The sequence below is a fragment of the Oncorhynchus kisutch genome, linkage group LG24 (genome assembly GCF_002021735.2).
Source record: "Oncorhynchus kisutch isolate 150728-3 linkage group LG24, Okis_V2, whole genome shotgun sequence".
Taxonomy (NCBI): Eukaryota; Metazoa; Chordata; class Actinopteri; order Salmoniformes; family Salmonidae; genus Oncorhynchus; species Oncorhynchus kisutch.
The window spans coordinates 36370388-36388225 of NC_034197.2; the positions used below are offsets into that span (position 1 = coordinate 36370388).

General features: G+C 45.0%; 2 protein-coding genes across 8 annotated transcripts in view; one reads left to right on the forward strand and one right to left on the reverse strand.

Moving 5' to 3' along the window:
* Positions 1–1548: 1548 nt before the first annotated feature.
* Positions 1549–5299, forward strand: LOC109869856 (sorting nexin-21). Its single transcript, XM_020460133.2, has 4 exons — positions 1549–1727; positions 2421–2703; positions 3071–3228; positions 3303–5299. Exons 2-4 carry the CDS (start codon positions 2433–2435, stop codon positions 4071–4073), a joined length of 1200 nt encoding a protein of 399 aa, XP_020315722.1. The 5' UTR covers positions 1549–1727; positions 2421–2432; the 3' UTR covers positions 4074–5299.
* A 43-nt stretch (positions 5300–5342) lies between these two features.
* Positions 5343–17838, reverse strand: part of LOC109869089 (inositol 1,4,5-trisphosphate receptor type 3) — a 63740-nt gene continuing 51244 nt past the window's right edge. For 3 of the 7 annotated variants that reach the window (XM_031803610.1, XM_031803611.1, XM_031803608.1), the window contains exons 42-58: positions 16780–16980; positions 16514–16624; positions 16304–16399; positions 16049–16150; positions 15838–15921; positions 14739–14849; positions 14393–14585; positions 13590–13709; positions 13181–13353; positions 12844–13008; positions 12492–12681; positions 7744–7845; positions 7423–7544; positions 7121–7286; positions 6849–7009; positions 6495–6656; positions 5343–6050 (exon numbers count right to left, since the gene is read on the reverse strand). In XM_031803610.1, the coding sequence (XP_031659470.1) occupies positions 5922–6050; positions 6495–6656; positions 6849–7009; positions 7121–7286; positions 7423–7544; positions 7744–7845; positions 12492–12681; positions 12844–13008; positions 13181–13353; positions 13590–13709; positions 14393–14585; positions 14739–14849; positions 15838–15921; positions 16049–16150; positions 16304–16399; positions 16514–16624; positions 16780–16980 (2388 nt within the window). In that variant the 3' untranslated portion in view covers positions 5343–5921. The remainder of the gene's footprint in view (positions 6051–6494; positions 6657–6848; positions 7010–7120; positions 7287–7422; positions 7545–7743; positions 7846–12491; positions 12682–12843; positions 13009–13180; positions 13354–13589; positions 13710–14392; positions 14586–14738; positions 14850–15837; positions 15922–16048; positions 16151–16303; positions 16400–16513; positions 16625–16779; positions 16981–17838) is intronic. The other 4 variants (XM_031803612.1, XM_031803609.1, XR_004205183.1 and 1 more) reach the window with 3 other exon arrangements.

Genomic DNA, 17838 nt, shown 5'->3' on the forward strand with positions numbered 1-17838 from the left:
TTACATTTTGACAGGAAAATGGTCAAATTTACACACTTATCAAGAGAACATCCCTGGTCATCCCTACTACCTCTGATCAGGCGGACTCACTAAACACAAATGCTTTGTTTGTAAATTATGTCTGAGTGTTGGAGTGTCAATCCGTAAATACATTTGTATTTTTAAATGGTCGTCGTCTATGTTTGCTTTATATAAGGAATTTGAAATGGTTTATACTTTTGATACTTAACCCTTGTGTGGTGTTCAGGTCTGTGGGACCCATTTCCAATGTTTACTAAAATAAAAATGGTTTTGTGAAGAATATGTAAATAAAAAAATAATAAAAAAATCAGTGAGTGCACACACTTGTGCACACTGTACACAATGTCTTGCGGGAAGCTACACAATGTCTTGCGGGAAGCTACACAATGTCTTGCGGGAAGCTACACAATGTCTTGCGGGAAGCTACACAATGTCTTGCGGGAAGCTACACAATGTCTTGCGGGAAGCTACACAATGTCTTGCGGGAAGCTACACAATGTCTTGCGGGAAGCTACACAATGTTATTACAATACATTATTTTACATGCTGTATTTTCCCACACTCTATCCCAGCCAGGTGCAAATTGGGGACACAACAAATAAATAGCTTTGCATGTGTGGCTCCTTACCGCAATCAATCAGTATAGCAAAAATCATCTCTGCTCAGAGGGCCTTAGAAAGAATGTTTGCAGAGAGAGAAGCCAGTGTGCAAGGAGCGTCTTCCACATTGGAATTTTGAGAATATGAGGATCTCTGAATTTACTCTCAAAGTGCTGACCTGTTGCATTCAACAACCACTGTGATTATTATTTGACCCTGCTGGTCATCTATGAATGTTTGAACATCTTGAAGAACAATCTGGCCTTAAATGGCCATGTACTCTTATAATCTCCACCAGGCACAGCCTGAAGAGGACTGGCCACCCCTCAGAGCCTGGTTCCTCTCTAGGTTTCTTCCTAGGGAGTATTTCTTCCACACCGTGCTTCTACATCTGCATTGCTTGCTGTTTGTGGTTTTAGGCTGGGTTTCTGTATAGCACTTTGTGACATCTGCTGATGTAGGGCTGCCGAGTGGTGCAGCGATCTAAAGCACTGCATCTCAGCGCTAGAGGCGTCACTACAGACTCCCTGGTTCAAATCTAGGCTTTATCACAACTGGACCCTGCCATAGGGTGGCGCACAATTGGCCCAGCATCGTCTGAGTTTTCCCGGTGTAGGCCGTCATTGTAAATAAGAATTTGTTGTTAACTGACTTGCCTAGTTAAATAGAGAAAAATTATTCAATATAAAAAGGGCTTTATAAATACATGTGATTGATAGGGTAAATAGTGGAATGGGGTGGTGTTTTATTTTATTATTATAAAACGTTTTGTTTTATTATTTAGTTTATATATATTTATATATATTTAGTTTTTTTTTAAACTTCTTTTTTTTTTTTGAGAGGGCTAATTAATAGTTGGCAAGGTCATTTCCCCCCAATTTTGTAGTACCATATCACAAATCAAATAAATGTAGGTACAGTAGGTGGCGGTGAATCTACCTTCAATTGGATGCGATCCGCCAACACAATTCCGAAGAAGAAGACATTCAGGGCCGCATCCAGTGGTAAAGAGGTCGGACAGACTGTCCTAAATAAGTTTGGGAGAGAGACCGAAGCGGCACAATGCTGATGAAATAAGGCTGGGTGCTTTACGGATCCATCATAACAGTGAGTAAGAGTTACAACGCCATTAACTTAGCTATTTTTTTTTTTTTTGCCAGCTAAATAAATTCAAGTAACTATGTAATTACCTAGCTAAATAGTTTTTCCTAGCTACTGTAGCATGTTGCCTCGTTGCTATAGCTACGTTAACAAGTTAATTAGTTAAATAAGCTGATTTCACCTGCTAGCTAACGTTATCTATTTGTATTATTTGTTAGCTTCGCTTAGCTACCTAGTTAGATGAAGTTAGGTAATCCTGTTAGCGAGCTAGCCAATCTATTTTACATTTGTAACTAGCTAGCTTGTCTGCTACTGTAACTACTTTCCCTTCTAGTTAAAGTCGTTGACAATACATTGTGCACGTTGGCGCTCTTGTCTTAGTTTAAAACACTAAAAACATACATGTATGCAACCATCAGACAAACGAAATATTAAAAGAACCGCTGACTAGTAAGATAAAGTATCTATTGTCTTTTTAAGAACCCCTACTCGAAGTGTCTGGTTTCGGGATTTCTGTTATTCATAAGCTACAATGTTTCCAGTCAAACGTTCTAGCTGGGGGTGTAACGTTAGTCACCTAGTTGACATGAGCTGTTACCATACGAAATAATGATTTGATATTTACTATTATAAGATGACTTACACCTACATGGATTTCTTGTAGGTTGTACACTAAAACTTACTATCTGTATTTCCTAGTGGTCTGATGGGATGGCTTCTAAGCTATTGGACAGACTGCGACGGACACTGTTCAAGGAAGGAGAAGTAGTTGCTAGGGAGTCAACTGATGTACCAGAGGACAGCTTCCCAGAGAGTTCTGAATTAGAGGACGACACAGAGTGTCTCTCAGAGCGGCTTGGGGGAACACTCTGCTTCGATGGGGAGAGAGCCATGGAATCAGAAGACCCAGGTGGGGCCTCAGGACCAGACAGTGATTCAGACTTCCTTGGAGAGTCCGTAGAGGATGGATTCAGCAGCACAGGTAATGTAGATCTTTGCAGCAACTAAAATAGGTGCCGTTACTCATTTCAGTGCCGGTACTGTTTTATATTTAGTTGCAGGAACTTTGCAATCATTTTTGAGCTAATATTCTGAGGTGCAGGAATGAAAGCAGTAGAATATTTGAGGTTGCTGCTGAGCATCCACAACTGTGATTATGTATGGACAATGATGTACTATTAGGCACAGTCAACTGAAACAGTCTGACCAGAATAACAATAGCATTCATTCCACGGTATCCTGTTTTCTTGAAACCGCACATTTCCTTGAAGGTTTTTCAGTCTGATCGTTCTCAGTTTAGATGAGTGGTTTTAGGGCAGTCTGAGCTGATGTCTCTCATTGTTCCTCAGACACCAGCCCAGTGGGCCTGTCTCCTGGAGGCTCATCCCTGCTCACATGTCAGCTGCAGGAGAGCTGGAGGAGCTTACAGAGCTGCAGTGTGCCTGAGAAGCTGGTGTTTGAAGTGACTGATGCCAGTGTGGTGCCAGAGAGCTCCTCCAAGTATGTGGTAAGTGTGAAACAGCAGAGATGAAAGTCTATTCCCTGGCTAAGCCTGTGTGTGACATCTCTCCCTCTCCTCAGCTCTACACCATCCATGTAATCCAGTCTGGGATGTTTGACAAAACCCCGGCCGTCATCACCCGGCGATACACCGACTTCGAGCGTTTGCACAGCCGCCTTCGCCGTCGTCACGGGGACCACATGGAGCGTGTCTGTTTCCCCCGCAAGAGGCTGCGCAAGAACTTTGTGGCAGAGACCATCGCCAAGCGGAGCCGGGCGTTTGAGCAGTACCTGGCCCACATGCACTCGCTGGCTGAGCTGCGGCGCTCGCCCACCTTTCTGGAGTTTTTCTACCTGGGTGACCTGCAGGCTGGCCAGATGCTGATGCGTGTGGGCCGTTACCAGGAGGGCCTAGGCCCTCTGCTCAACGGCCTGAGGCTCCAGGAGAAGCTAGGCTGTGAGCAGCAGGGGATACAGCAGCCTCACCACCAGCAGCGCACCCACTGGCTCTTCACCCTGTTGGCCCTGGTGACCTGCTTCCAGGAGCTGGAGCAGCTGGGGGAGGCCCAGGAGTACTGTGACCGAGCCCTGAGGGACCTGGCCCCCTCACAGGAGGCCCTGCAGCAGCACCTCTTTCACCCACTGCTCATCCCTCTCCTCCAGACCAACGTCAGGTTGTCGTGGAAGATCTCCAAGGATAAGCGGCGGTGGGAGGTGCTGCTACAGGAGATCCAGGACTCTGGGGCTGATGTAGGGAACCAGCCCAGCCTGAAGGAGTACCTGATGAAGGAAAACCTGGTGGAGAGCGAGGGAAACACTAAGGCCAAGGTCAAACGGGACGACGCCACTTAACCCGAAGATAATGGTCCTCCAGTTAGTTATGAGGAATGCACTTCATGTAGCCTTGCAATGAGGTATTTGGTCTCTTTTGACATGTATTTTCTACAGCAGTCTGGACTGTTAGCCATTCTAATATATACACTCAACTGACCAAGTCATACCCAATAAGCAGAAAACAATCACATTGTATAGAATGTCTCTAAAGTTCCAAGTATTCACTTAGCTTTACCTTGTAACTTGAAAACACTAAAGTTATTTCAATCATTATATTTATGATACAGCTGCTTTGTAGCAAATACTAATATTTTTATTAAACATTGTATTTTTCCTGGTCAATATTTCAAGTACTGCTGCTTTTTAAAACCTTTTTTCTTTTAATTATGCCATTCAGAATCTTGATGTGAGTGGATGAATAACTTTTAAGATAAAAAGGATCACAGTTCATTTTGATAAGGGAACAGGGATTTTCAAAGGCACATTTTCCACTGACTAATTTTCTACCTGTTACACGTGGGTGTTATTTGCTTGTTTACACAGTAAAGAATTAAGGGAAAACAATAGATGTCTGAGCTCTCGACAAAGCACTCCTAAATCTGTAAAGGAATTTTAACCAACCTTAGGGAATTGTTAATAGCCCAGATTATTCAGAGAATGTGTTTTATTGATATGCTTCGAGTATGCAGCCTCTGTACCTTTTTAGATTTGAGTCAGTATAGACTTACATGAGGGAAACGCATGTTAGTCTACGTTGAGTTCCAATTCTCAGATTTGGTCCCCTTCATATGCCATAAGGGGGAGTGAGAGGGCACAGGGAGGGAGCCAATTCACAGCTGGAAGTGTGTGAGAATGTTTTAGACGAGGTATGTTGGAACGGTGTATTTTTGCCACAATAACTGAAATAGGTCCTGTATTACAGAGCACAGTAACCATGCGATTAAGTGCAACAACAAAAAAGGTACCTTCCTACTCTGAAAGTATAGGCTGTAGTTGTCCTACTGTAATTGCATGAGTGACAATTCCAAACGAATGTAAAGATGTCTAGATTAAAATACTAAGCACTTGCAACAATGCATTTCAAAGTGCCTGCCTATTGTTTTATATTGTGAACTCTAGCCTTAACTCTGTATCCTTAACCAAATCCTATTTTCAGAGGACATCCTCAGTTATTTCCTTTGTCTATATATTCACTTAATATTATTGGAATATATTTTGTTGAATAAATCTATCCTAAAAATGTAGTGATGGCTTTTACTCTTTCCATTTGTATAGATGTAAACACAGTTAAAATCAAATACATTTTACTGATGTGCTTTCAGAAGATGACATTCAAGTTTCCATTTCTCTAAGAGGGGCCAATACAATAGAGACATTGACAAGTAGACGTATACCAAATCTCTGCGTGCTTCAGACAAACATTTGGTGCTAGTCATGGGCCTACTGTAGTAATCTGTACATCGTTACTATATTTCTAATATAATGGATGGACGTGTTGCTTCTTGCTTTGCCGTAGTATCACTTTCCAATGTTGTCATCTGAGGTGTGTGTTTGCGACAGTGCAATGCCATTAATCAATTGCTCTGATTGCATGGACCAAGAACAGAGATGGATCATGTTCTTCTTTCTCCAGACTTTACTGGAAGCGTTGAAGCCCTTTTAAGGAGAAACAAATGGAGGGGAATTACAAAGAACCCAACCTCAGTAACTCAGTCCTGTCAGCATCAGTCACAACTAAAAACATTATGTTTAACATGTGATTGATGGTTCCGTCACAGACCGTTGGCTGATCTTGGATAGTATCGATAGGCTTAGCGGACTCAGTCTTTTGGCAAAGCGTGGTGGCACAGTAAGACAGGACATCAATCAGGGTTTGTTGGACATAAGATGGTTTCCTCCAGCAACACTGGGGGACATGCTAGCAGCACCAGCTCCTCCTCCTGACTGGACATCCACAAAACCCATCCGCTGCCGCCTCTTCCTCTGATCCGTCATCTACACAGGAAACAGTATGTTAGCCAGGGGCATCCTCCTGGAAACACTAGCCTATATCATGAGGACATCAGTTAACCAAATTGTACTAGTTCTACCATTTTTTTTCTTCTCCAAAATAGATCAGCATCATAGGTATCTTATTATTTTGTCATTATAGTATGCTACCTTCCCTTGATAAGAGATGTGAATAAGTGCATTGTATATTGTTCTGGAGCTGGCCAGCTCCTCAATGTCTCTGACTAGGGGCTAGATTCTATCCATACTGCTGAAGAGCCGTGACATCGTTCGATTTTACATTTAAAAAGGTCATTTCCGATTGAGCCGACATGCAGCGTTTTAAACCGTAAATGGAGGCTTCGCGAACACGAGAAAATGTAAATTTTCAATCGCACTATAAAGTGGCTCTTCCGCGATACGGCTTGAATCTCGGCCTGTGTGTTATACCTGTTCTTTGAGCTCTGTTAGCTGTCCTGTGAGTTGGCTGACCACGTTCATAGTGGACGTCAGTCTGTCCTGCAGGTTCCTCATCTCGTTCTGGTCACCGTCTCCATCCGTCACCACCAGGGACATGGCCTGCATGCGGGGGAACCAGTCCAGGTTCTTACTCTGAGACAGACGGGGGGGGAGGACATGTAGAATCAGTGGCAGTGCTCTTCCCTAGCAACAGATGACCCCAGAGACAAAGGTATCCAATGCTACTTATAATAAGGATACGTTGTAAACTGGTTTCAGGGAGAGTTATTCTAGAGGTGGTTGTGTTAACCAATTAAAATAGAACTAAACCAGCTATTGCTGTACCTTTATCATGAGGGCCACATAACTCTCTGGTCCAGTGTAGTCCGTCTTGTTCTTCTCGCGAACAAGCACGATGAAATACAGGTAGTTCCAGATGTTGTGTTCCAACTTTATGTGCTCCTCAAAAGACACCGTTTTATTGTCAAACTTGTCCCTCTCCAGACCTGCAGGGAGTTTCAGGTTGAATGTTCAGATTGCATAACATGAGCTCATCATAATCACACCATGGTTATTTTTTGTTTGTTCCTTTCACAAAAAAATCTATTGGGTCTCACCACAGATGAAGCAGGTGGTCTTGAGGACCTCCTCTTTCTTCTGTTTCTCACTACGCAAGTCAGCGAAGGTGTCGATGATGACACCAAAGATCAAGTTGAGTACGATGATGATGACAATGAAGTAGAAGAGGAGATCGTAGATGACGCGGGCTGGGAACAGTGGCTCCTGCAAGGTACGCAATGACGCAAATTGTTCAAATGTAAACGTGAATGTTGGCTTGTGGAACATTTTGTACTCTGACATGAAGTGATACTGATGGATTGTAAGTAGGTTAATGTGTGTGGTGGGTCTTCGTTCGTACGTTTTTGGAGGGCCTGCGTAGCACGTCTCCCACCCCGCCACCGTTCCTCAAGCCGTGGTTCAGCACAGTGACGATGCACATGAGCAGAGTGTCACAGGCCCGCTCTGAATTGTTCTCCTCTGCTAAACCGTAAAATTGTTTAGCTATGTACCACTCACACCAGACTTTTTAAAGCACATTTTTACAAATCATCCATCCAAAATGTGTTTTATATTATTTCACTTTTATTTCCTATCCAAACCCATCATACGATGAGGGTGACTTAACCATTAAAGGAGCAATAGATGACTTACTAAGTAGAGACAATAAATAGAGACTAACCCTCAGGTTCAGCAGGGAGTCCTGCCTTGGCAGTGCAGCTGACTCCATCTCTACTGCAGGTGTTCAGGAAGTCTTGGGATGTCTCCTCGTTGCCATGTCGCCCTGCAGAAGATGATCCAAAATTAAATCCCAACCCTACAGTATACCATACACTGAACATAAAGTACTTTTTTAGTTTTTGTAAAAAAGAAAATGATTCGGCTTATCAACCAGCTAATTATTAGAATCAGGTGCGCTAGAGGAGGGTTGGAGTGAAAACCTACAGGAGGGTAGCTCTCCGGGAACAGGGTTGGAGTGAAAACCTACAGGAGGGTAGCTCTCCAGGAACAGGGTTGGAGTGAAAACCTACAGGAGGGTAGCTCTCCAGGAACAGGGTTGGAGTGAAAACCTACAGGAGGGTAGCTCTCCGGGAACAGGGTTGGAGTGAAAACCTACAGGAGGGTAGCTCTCCAGGAACAGGGTTGGAGTGAAAACCTACAGGAGGGTAGCTCTCCAGGAACAGGGTTGGAGTGAAAACCTACAGGAGGGTAGCTCTCCGGGAACAGTGTTGGAGTGAAAACCTACACGAGGGTAGCTCTCCGGGAACAGGGTTGGAGTGAAAACCTACAGGAGGGTAGCTCTCCGGGAACAGTGTTGGAGTGAAAACCTACACGAGGGTAGCTCTCCGGGAACAGGGTTGGAGTGAAAACCTACACGAGGGTAGCTCTCCGGGAACAGGGTTGGAGTGAAAACCTACAGGAGGGTAGCTCTCCAGGAACAGGGTTGGAGTGAAAACCTACAGGAGGGTAGCTCTCCAGGAACAGGGTTGGAGTTTTATTTTTTATTTTTATTTCACCTTTATTTAACCAGGTAGGCTAGTTGAGAACACCTTTATTTAACCAGGTAGGCTAGTTGAGAACACCTTTATTTAACCAGGTAGGCTAGTTGAGAACACCTTTATTTAACCAGGTAGGCTAGTTGAGAACAAGTTCTCATTTGCAACTGCGACCTGGCCAAGATAAAGCATAGCAGTGTGAACAGACAACAAAGAGTTACACATGGAGTAAACAATTAACAAGTCAATAACACAGTAGAAACCAAAGGGGGAGTCTATATACAATGTGTGCAAAAGGCATGAGGAGGTAGGCAAATAATTACAATTTTGCAGATTAACACTGGAGTGATGAATGATCAGATGGTCATGTACAGGTAGAGATATTGGTGTGCAAAAGAGCAGAAAAGTAAATAAATAAAAACAGTATGGGGATGAGGTAGGTGAAAAAGGGTGGGCTATTTACCAATAGACTATGTACAGCTGCAGCGATCGGTTAGCTGCTCAGATAGCTGATGTTTGAAGTTGGTGAGGGAGATAAAAGTCTCCAACTTCAGCGATTTATGCAATTCGTTCCAGTCACAGGCAGCAGAGTACTGGAACGAAAGGCGGCCAAATTAGGTGTTGGCTTTAGGGATGATCAGTGAGATACACCTGCTGGAGCGCGTGCTACGGATGGGTGTTGCCATCGTGACCAGTGAGCTGAGATAAGGCGGAGCTTTACCTAGCATGGATTTGTAGATGACCTGGAGCCAGTGGGTCTGGCGACGAATATGTAGCGAGGGCCAGCCGACTAGAGCATACAAGTCGCAGTGGTGGGTGGTATAAGGTGCTTTAGTGACAAAACGGATGGCACTGTGATAGACTGCATCCAGTTTGCTGAGTAGAGTGTTGGAAGCCATTTTGTAGGAGTGAAAACCTACAGGAGGGTAGCTCTCCAGGAACAGGGTTGGAGTGAAAACCTACAGGAGGGTAGCTCTCCAGGAACAGGGTTGGAGTGAAAACCTACAGGAGGGTAGCTCTCCAGGAACAGGGTTGGAGTGAAAACCTACAGGAGGGTAGCTCTCCAGGAACAGGGTTAGAGTGAAAACCTACAGGAGGGTAGCTCTCCAGGAACAGGGTTGGAGTGAAAACCTACAGGAGGGTAGCTCTCCAGGAACAGGGTTGGAGTGAAAACCTACAGGAGGGTAGCTCTCCAGGAACAGGGTTGGAGTGAAAACCTACAGGAGGGTAGCTCTCCAGGAACAGGGTTGGAGTGAAAACCTACAGGAGGGTAGCTCTCCAGGAACAGGGTTGGAGTGAAAACCTACAGGAGGGTAGCTCTCCAGGAACAGGGTTAGAGTGAAAACCTACAGGAGGGTAGCTCTCCAGGAACAGGGTTGGAGTGAAAACCTACAGGAGGGTAGCTCTCCAGGAACAGGGTTGGAGTGAAAACCTACAGGAGGGTAGCTCTCCAGGAACAGGGTTGGAGTGAAAACCTACAGGAGGGTAGCTCTCCAGGAACAGGGTTGGAGTGAAAACCTACAGGAGGGTAGCTCTCCAGGAACAGGGTTGGAGTGAAAACCTACAGGAGGGTAGCTCTCCAGGTACAGGGTTGGAGTGAAAACCTACAGGAGGGTAGCTCTCCAGGAACAGGGTTGGAGTGAAAACCTACAGGAGGGTAGCTCTCCAGGAACAGGGTTGGAGTGAAAACCTACAGGAGGGTAGCTCTCCAGGAACAGGGTTGGAGTGAAAACCTACAGGAGGGTAGCTCTCCAGGAACAGGGTTGGAGTGAAAACCTACAGGAGGGTAGCTCTCCAGGAACAGGGTTGGAGTGAAAACCTACAGGAGGGTAGCTCTCCAGGAACAGGGTTGGAGTGAAAACCTACAGGAGGGTAGCTCTCCAGGAACAGGGTTGGAGTGAAAACCTACAGGAGGGTAGCTCTCCAGGAACAGGGTTGGAGTGAAAACCTACAGGAGGGTAGCTCTCCAGGAACCCTGCCATACACTGACCATACATGTTTGCTTTTTATCATATGTTATTGTACCGTCCATACGTTGACTGCTAGTAAAGGCTACCTGTCTGATGGTCCAATAAGGTCATTAGCCTTGCTCAAGCCTTGGCGTGCCATAACGTATCATAGGAGCAGGAGCCTATATCCGGTTTCTGTAGCATGAGATAGCTTGATGTACAAGTACACCCCAATTACTTTTCAATACATTTCAAAACAAGTATTAAGAACCTTTTTTTTGGAGAAAAAAAAAACCAAGTAGTTGAATATTGGAATGTACTTGCAAAAACACGACTCAAATACACTGACATAGGTACTGACCCAGGTATTTAATCCAGGTATTTGAAAGTACACTACATGACCAAAAGTATGTGGACACGTGCTCATCAAACATCTCATTCAGAAATCATGAGCATTAACATGGAGTTGGTCCCCCCTTTGCTGCTATAACAGCCTCCACTCTCCTGGGAAGGCTTTCCAATAGATGTTGGAACATTGACGTGGGGTCTTGCTTCCATTCAGCCACAAGAGCGTTAGAGAGGTCGGGCGTTTCAATTCATCCCAAAGGTGTTCGATGGGGTTGAGGTCAGGGCTCTGTGCAGGCCAGTCAAGTTCTTCGGCACCGATCTAGACAAACCATTTCTTTATGGACCTCGCTTTGTGCATGGGGACATTGTCATGCTGAAACAGGAAAGGGCCTATCACCCTACAGCCCCAGATCATGATTTCTCCTCCACCAAACTTTACTCTTGGCACTATGCATTCGGGCAGGCAGTGTTCTACTGGCATCCACCAAACCCAGACTCATCCATCGGACTGCCAGGTGGTGAAGCGTGATTCAACACTCCAGAGAACAAATTTCCACTGTTACAGAGTCCAATGGTGGCGAGCTTTACACCACTCCAGCTGACTCTTGGCATTGCGCATGGTAATCTTAAGCTTGTGTGCGGCTGCTCGGCCATGGAAACCCATTTCATGAAGCTCCCAACAAACAGTTATTGTGCTGCTGTTGCTTCCAGAGGCAGGTTGGAACTCAGTAATGAGTGTTACAACCGAGGACAGATGGTTTTACATGATACAGCACTTGGCGATCCTGTTCTGTGACTTTCTGTGGCCTACCACTTCGGCGCTGAGCCGTTGTTGCTCCTAGACTTTTCCACTTCACAATAACAGCACTTACAGTTGACCAGGGCATCTCTAGCAGGGCAGAAATTTGACAAACTGACTTGTTGGAAAGGTGGCATCCTATGACGGTGCCACATTGAAAGTCAATGAGCTCTTCAGTAAGGCCATTATAATGCCAGTATTTGTCTATGGAGATTGCATGGCTGTGTTCTCGATTGTATACACCTGCCAGCAACGGTTGTGGCTGAAATAGACGAGTCCACTAATTGGAAGGGGTGTATGTATGTGTAGTGTACTTTCAAATACAATTTGGTTGACTTTGGTTTTAAAAATAAGCATTCAAATAAAAGTACTTGTTTTGGGATGTGTATTTGAAAATACTAAAATACAATGTATTTAAATAACAAAACCAGGTCTGAACTGAATGCTAGGGCCTTATCTCCAGTTTCCTTAATGCTGAGTGCCAAGCAGAGGTGCATCAGGGTCCCATTTCTTGCAGTCTTTGCTATGACTCGGCCGAGGGTTGAACTCCCAATATCAGGGCGGACACTCTAACCACAAGGCAAATGAGTTGGTGATGGTCCAGTAAGTCAGGTGTCTGCGGCACGGTCTGTCTGAGTCTCATGGTCCAGTACCTGAGGTTATCTGAGGCACGGTCTGTCTGAGTCTCATGGTCCAGTAAGTCAGGTGTCTGCGGCACGGTCTGTCTGAGTCTCATGGTCCAGTAAGTCAGGTGTCTGCGGCACGGTCTGTCTGAGTCTCATGGTCCAGTAAGTCAGGTGTCTGCGGCACGGTCTGTCTGAGTCTCATGGTCCAGTACCTGAGGTTATCTGAGGCAGTGGGTCCACCTCCATGATGAAGTCATTCTTGAGGCAGAGGAAGCCCACGATGGAGAACAGGTAGACCAGGATGATGGCCAGCAGGGCAGTGAGCAGGATGGAGCGCCCATTCCGGGTCACACTCTTTATCACGTTGAACAGCGTCTCCTCTCGGTAGATCAGATCAAACAGCTACACACACACACACACACAACAAAAAGAGCAAAAACAAATCCTAGGGTCTTTGTGTGTATGTAGATGTGTGTGTACACTGAATGATGTAATGCCAGGTGATTGGTACTTATTGCCAGTAATATTATTAACATAACGTTGTGAGTCATAAGGGTCACCCACCAGGAAGCTGTAGAACAGCTCGTGGACACAGAGGCCCAGGGTGCTGGTCAGAACGTAGGCCAGGTGATACAGGAACTCCACGTCCATCACCATCGCACGGTAGCCCATGATAAATGTCCCGTTGTTGCCCACAAAGCTCACCACAAACACTATCTTATTTATCAGCTGTGGAGAGGAACAGATGCACAGTCATTGGATCACCATGTTGTCATTGATATTCAGCATATTTATCTATAAGTTTAACAGAACCCAGCTCTAAGCCTACGAGACCAATCCTAACCTCCATATAAATGTTGCACTTAGTCTCCCAGTTGGAATTAACTCAAGTGAGGCTTACATTGAGGGTTCCCAGTAGGATGAGAGTGGGACCGATGCCAAAGTGGTAGATGGAGCGCAGTATAAGGGCCACGGTGAAGGGCCTGAGGCCGTAACCCTGGGAGAACATTCCCATGACGGACAGACCCAGGAAGCCCCAGAACAGCATGGACAGCATTGAGTCGTCTATCGCACCTAGGGGACAGCAATCACAGCATGAAACCTTTTGTTTCTTTTTCTTCAATAAGTACACAGGATGAGGATTCTGGGAACACACCAGTGGAGGCTGCTGAGGGGAGGGCAGCTCATACCACTCCATTCCAGCCATTGTTATAAAACATGGTTTTCATATGTTTGGTATCATTCCATTCCAGACATTATTATGAGCCATCCTCTCCTCAACAGCCTCCACTGACACACACAAGCCTCACCTTGGCCTGAGTCGTAGGGGTAGAAAAACGCGATGATGAGGTTGATGAAGACGGCCAGGTTAAAGGAGATGCTGCCCCAGGTGCTCATCCTGCGAGAGAACCAAAACAGCACCGGCATACCTGAAACACAAACACCCTTCAGTGCTTCTACACCTGCATTGCTTGCTGTTTAGGCTTTTAGGCTGGGTTTCTGTACAGCACTTTGAGATATCAGCTGATGTACGAAGGGCTATATAAATACATTTGATTTGATTTGATTTTATCACCACACAGCATCCGTGTGAGTGAGTGTGTGAGTGAGTGAGAGAGTGTGTGAGTGAGTGAGAGAGTGAGAGAGTGTGTGAGTGTGTGAGTGAGTGAGAGAGAGAGTGTGTGAGTGAGTGTGTGTGAGTGAGTGTGTGAGTGAGAGAGAGAGTGTGTGAGTGAGTGTGTGTGTGTGAGTGAGAGAGTGTGTGAGTGTGTGAGTGTGTGAGTGTGTGAGTGAGAGAGTGTGTGAGTGAGTGTGTGTGAGTGAGTGAGAGAGTGAGAGAGTGAGAGAGTGTATGAGTGTGTGAGTGAGTGAGTGATTAAAGCCAGTAGAACTTGGACAGCGGCATCAGAAGAGCCAAGCTTATATTTTAATAATTTGACACTTTTATCCAGAGCGACAGTTAGTGTATTCATCTTAAGATAGCTAGTTGGGACAACCACATATCACAGTCATAGTAAGTAGATCTTGGCCTCAATAAGTAGTTATCAGCGAAGTCAGTCTCAGTAGGAAAAGACGAGTGCGAGTGTTAGTTCCTGGAATTGTTTTTGCTTACTGCGGAGCTTCTTCTGCCACTCCATCTCATTGTGGAGGAAGGAGGCCTGCTGGAAGAAGTGTGTGACCTTGCTGCCCTGCTCGTCCTGCTCGGTGGTGTTGAACACACGGAACTTGGACTCCTCCATCAGGAACTCACAGATGGGATGAATGGGGAACACGATCTGCTCCATGCTGCGGTCCTCACGCACAATCTGACCGGAAGACAGACGGACAGGGACAAGTTAGGACAGTGGTCTTTTGCAGTCGGGCACTTCAGTTCGAGTGAACTTCAGACTATTCACAATGAGCAAGCTTGACTACTGTAGTACGGGGCGAATTGAGGGGAGAAGTGTGGCTGTGGAGACCTCTATCTGTGAAGTGTGTTGGTCATAGAACTCCAGTGGGTCCTGCTCCTCGATCTCCAACGGCACCGTAGATTTCAACATCTGAGAGAGAGGTCTGTTGTTCAGGTTCAGCTGCAGGAAGTCAACAGGAGAAACAGAGGTTCAGCTGCAGGAAGTCAACAGGAGAAACAGAGGTTCAGCTGTAGGAAGTCAGCAGGAGAAACAGAGGTTCAGCTACAGGAAGTCAACAGGAGAAACAGAGGTTCAGCTGCAGGAAGTCAACAGGAGAAACAGAGGTTCAGCTACAGGAAGTCAACAGGAGAAACAGAGGTTCAGCTGCAGGAAGTCAACAGGAGAAACAGAGGTTCAGCTGCAGGAAGTCAACAGGAGAAACAGAGGTTCAGCTACAGGAAGTCAACGGGAGAAACTCTCCTGCTCTTTTTGAACTTTTCCTGTTGAAAAACAATATCCCAGTAATGTACACACGCTTAAAGGTAAAAAAATATATATATAGTTTGAGCACCCTCTACCCCCCCAAGAAGACTGGAGTAGGACTAACAACATCAGAGAGAATCATTAGTGAATCAAAACATCCTGGCTTTCCCCATTCAGCTTGTGTTTCCATTCTAGATCCACAGCTACTCCTTCCAAGGCATGGTTTATGTTAAACCGTTACCAGGCATATAAACGAAGTACGGATATGCAAATATCCCCATTTGACGGCATGGTGCTTGCAATGCCAGGATAGTAGGTTTGATTCCCGGTCCCACTCATATGTAAAAAAAAAATATATATAATAATAATAATGTTTAAAAAAAATGTATGCTCAGATGACTATAACGCTTTGGATAAAAGCGTCTGCTAATTATCTTATTATATTAAAATCAGTTGTTAAACAAAGATTGCAGTGAGTCTGCAACCATTGATGCGAGCAGCTGTAGCATAGACGTAGCGGTAATGTGAATGGAGGCCGTTCACAGAACAACTTCCTCCAATTAATAATAAAACCAGATATACTGAAACCTTGTACAAACAAACAGACTTTAAAATAAACACACGTTAGAAAGGCTACAAAGAATGAACAGACAAACGTGATGAAACGAGAGTGAGAACCACTGACCATAGAGGATATACCCTCCTCTCCTGCTTCTGTCCTCTTGGCAGGTTTCAGTAGATTGAGCAGGATCTTATTGTGCCTCGCCAGCTGACCAAAACATGGCCCACAATCATAAGCATAACAGGTGAAAGCATTATTCTCTAACATTAACTAATTACGTTATTAATTAAAGGAGTGTATCAATATACTTCGTTAATCTGAAGAGGACCATTACCTGAAGTGCCAGGATGTAAATGTTGTGGCCGACCTCTTGAGGTGACACCACTCCAACTTCACACTCACTCTCCTGCTGATAGGCTTTCTTTATCACCTCTACCTGGGGGCAGAGTAGAATACTGATGTCGGCTGACGTCTACTGTACAATTCTGCACCGTCCTGTGTGTGGCCGTTTTAGAGGTTAGTTATAAAGAAGAATGAGGAGAAAGAATAGAGGGAGAAGAAGAAATAGAGATGGGTCTTTTGCTCTGACCAGTTCCCGAGGTCGGAGGTTAAACAGTATCCTCTCTGCATTCTCGTTGTCATGGCGACTCTCCATCAGAGCCAGCAGCAGCTTGGAGGCGTTGTCCTGGAAACAGGAGAAACAATGCCGTCACTGACCATGTCATTTCAGAGGTACGACACAGAGAGGAGTTAGGACACAGAGATCTATATTTATAAAGTAGAACAACAGGAAGTGAACCTTGAGCTGCAGCACCATCTCCATGCGGTAACAACACAGAGGACTGATGTCATTCAGTATGAGGGCTGTGATGATGTCGATGCCGTTGGACTCATGGGCCACTATACAGGTCTACAGAAACAGACAGTTATTATCACAACATGACAAAGTATCAGTGTTATGTCTTTAACCTCACAGAACTTTTAATAAACCTCATTTCTGGCGGTATTATCAAAGTATCTGTCTGAAGAAAAACAATTCTGTCGAACTGTGTGCGATTATCTGACCTGGTTCTCGTGGCAGGGGCCCTGGCAGTACTCTGTGAGCGTCTCCAGGGTCTGGGTGATGAGGACCACGTTGCTCTCGTTAATGTAGAGGCCCAGCAGGCCCAGGCCTCCTGTGGTGCTGCCACACATGACATCCAGAAACTGCAGTGTCTCACACACCAGGTTGTAGTTGGTCTTGTTGTTCTGGCAGCGCAGGAAGTTCTGGGAGGGAAAGGGAAGGATGGTCAGTCATGTTGGGTCGCTGGGTTAAACAGACCATTTTCAGTTTCATCACCCGTAGCTACCTCATAGCTGAGTTTTGTATAATGACGACTGACTGTTTAGACCTCAGCAGAGAGTAAATTGCAGTAGTATCAGTAGTAGTAGTAGCAACAGTAGTAGTAGTAACAGTATCAGTATCAGTAGTAACAGTAGTAGTAGTAGCAGCAGTAACAGTAGTAGTAGTAACAGTAGTAACAGTAGCAGTATCAGTAGTAGTAGTAGTAACAGTAGTAGTAGTAAGTAACAGTAGTAGTAGTAGTAGTAGTATCAGTAGTAGCAGTATCAGTAGTAGTAGTAGTAACAGTAGTAGTAGTAAGTAACAGTAGTAACAGTAGTTGTAGTAGCAGCAACAGTATCAGTAGCAGTAGTAGGAGTAGCAGCAGTATCAGTAGTAGCAGTAGTAGTAGTAGCAGCAGTAGTAGGAGTAGTAGGAGTAGCAGCAGTATCAGTAACAGTAGTAGCAGCAGTAGTAGGAGTAGCAGCAGTATCAGTAGTAGTAGTATTAGTAGTAGCAGTAGTAGGAGTAGCAGTATCAGTAGTAGCAGTAGTAGTAGTAGCAGCAGTAGTAGGAGTAGCAGCAGTATCAGTAACAGTAGTAGCAGCAGTAGTAGGAGTAGCAGCAGTATCAGTAGTAGTAGTATTAGTAGTAGCAGTAGCAGCAGTATCAGTAGTAACAGCAGCAGTATCAGTAGTAGTAGCAGTATCAGTAGTAGTAGTAGCAGTATCTGTAGTAGTATCAGCATCGGTAGTAGTATCAGTAGTAGTAGTAGTAGTAGTAGTAGTATTATCAGTAGCAGT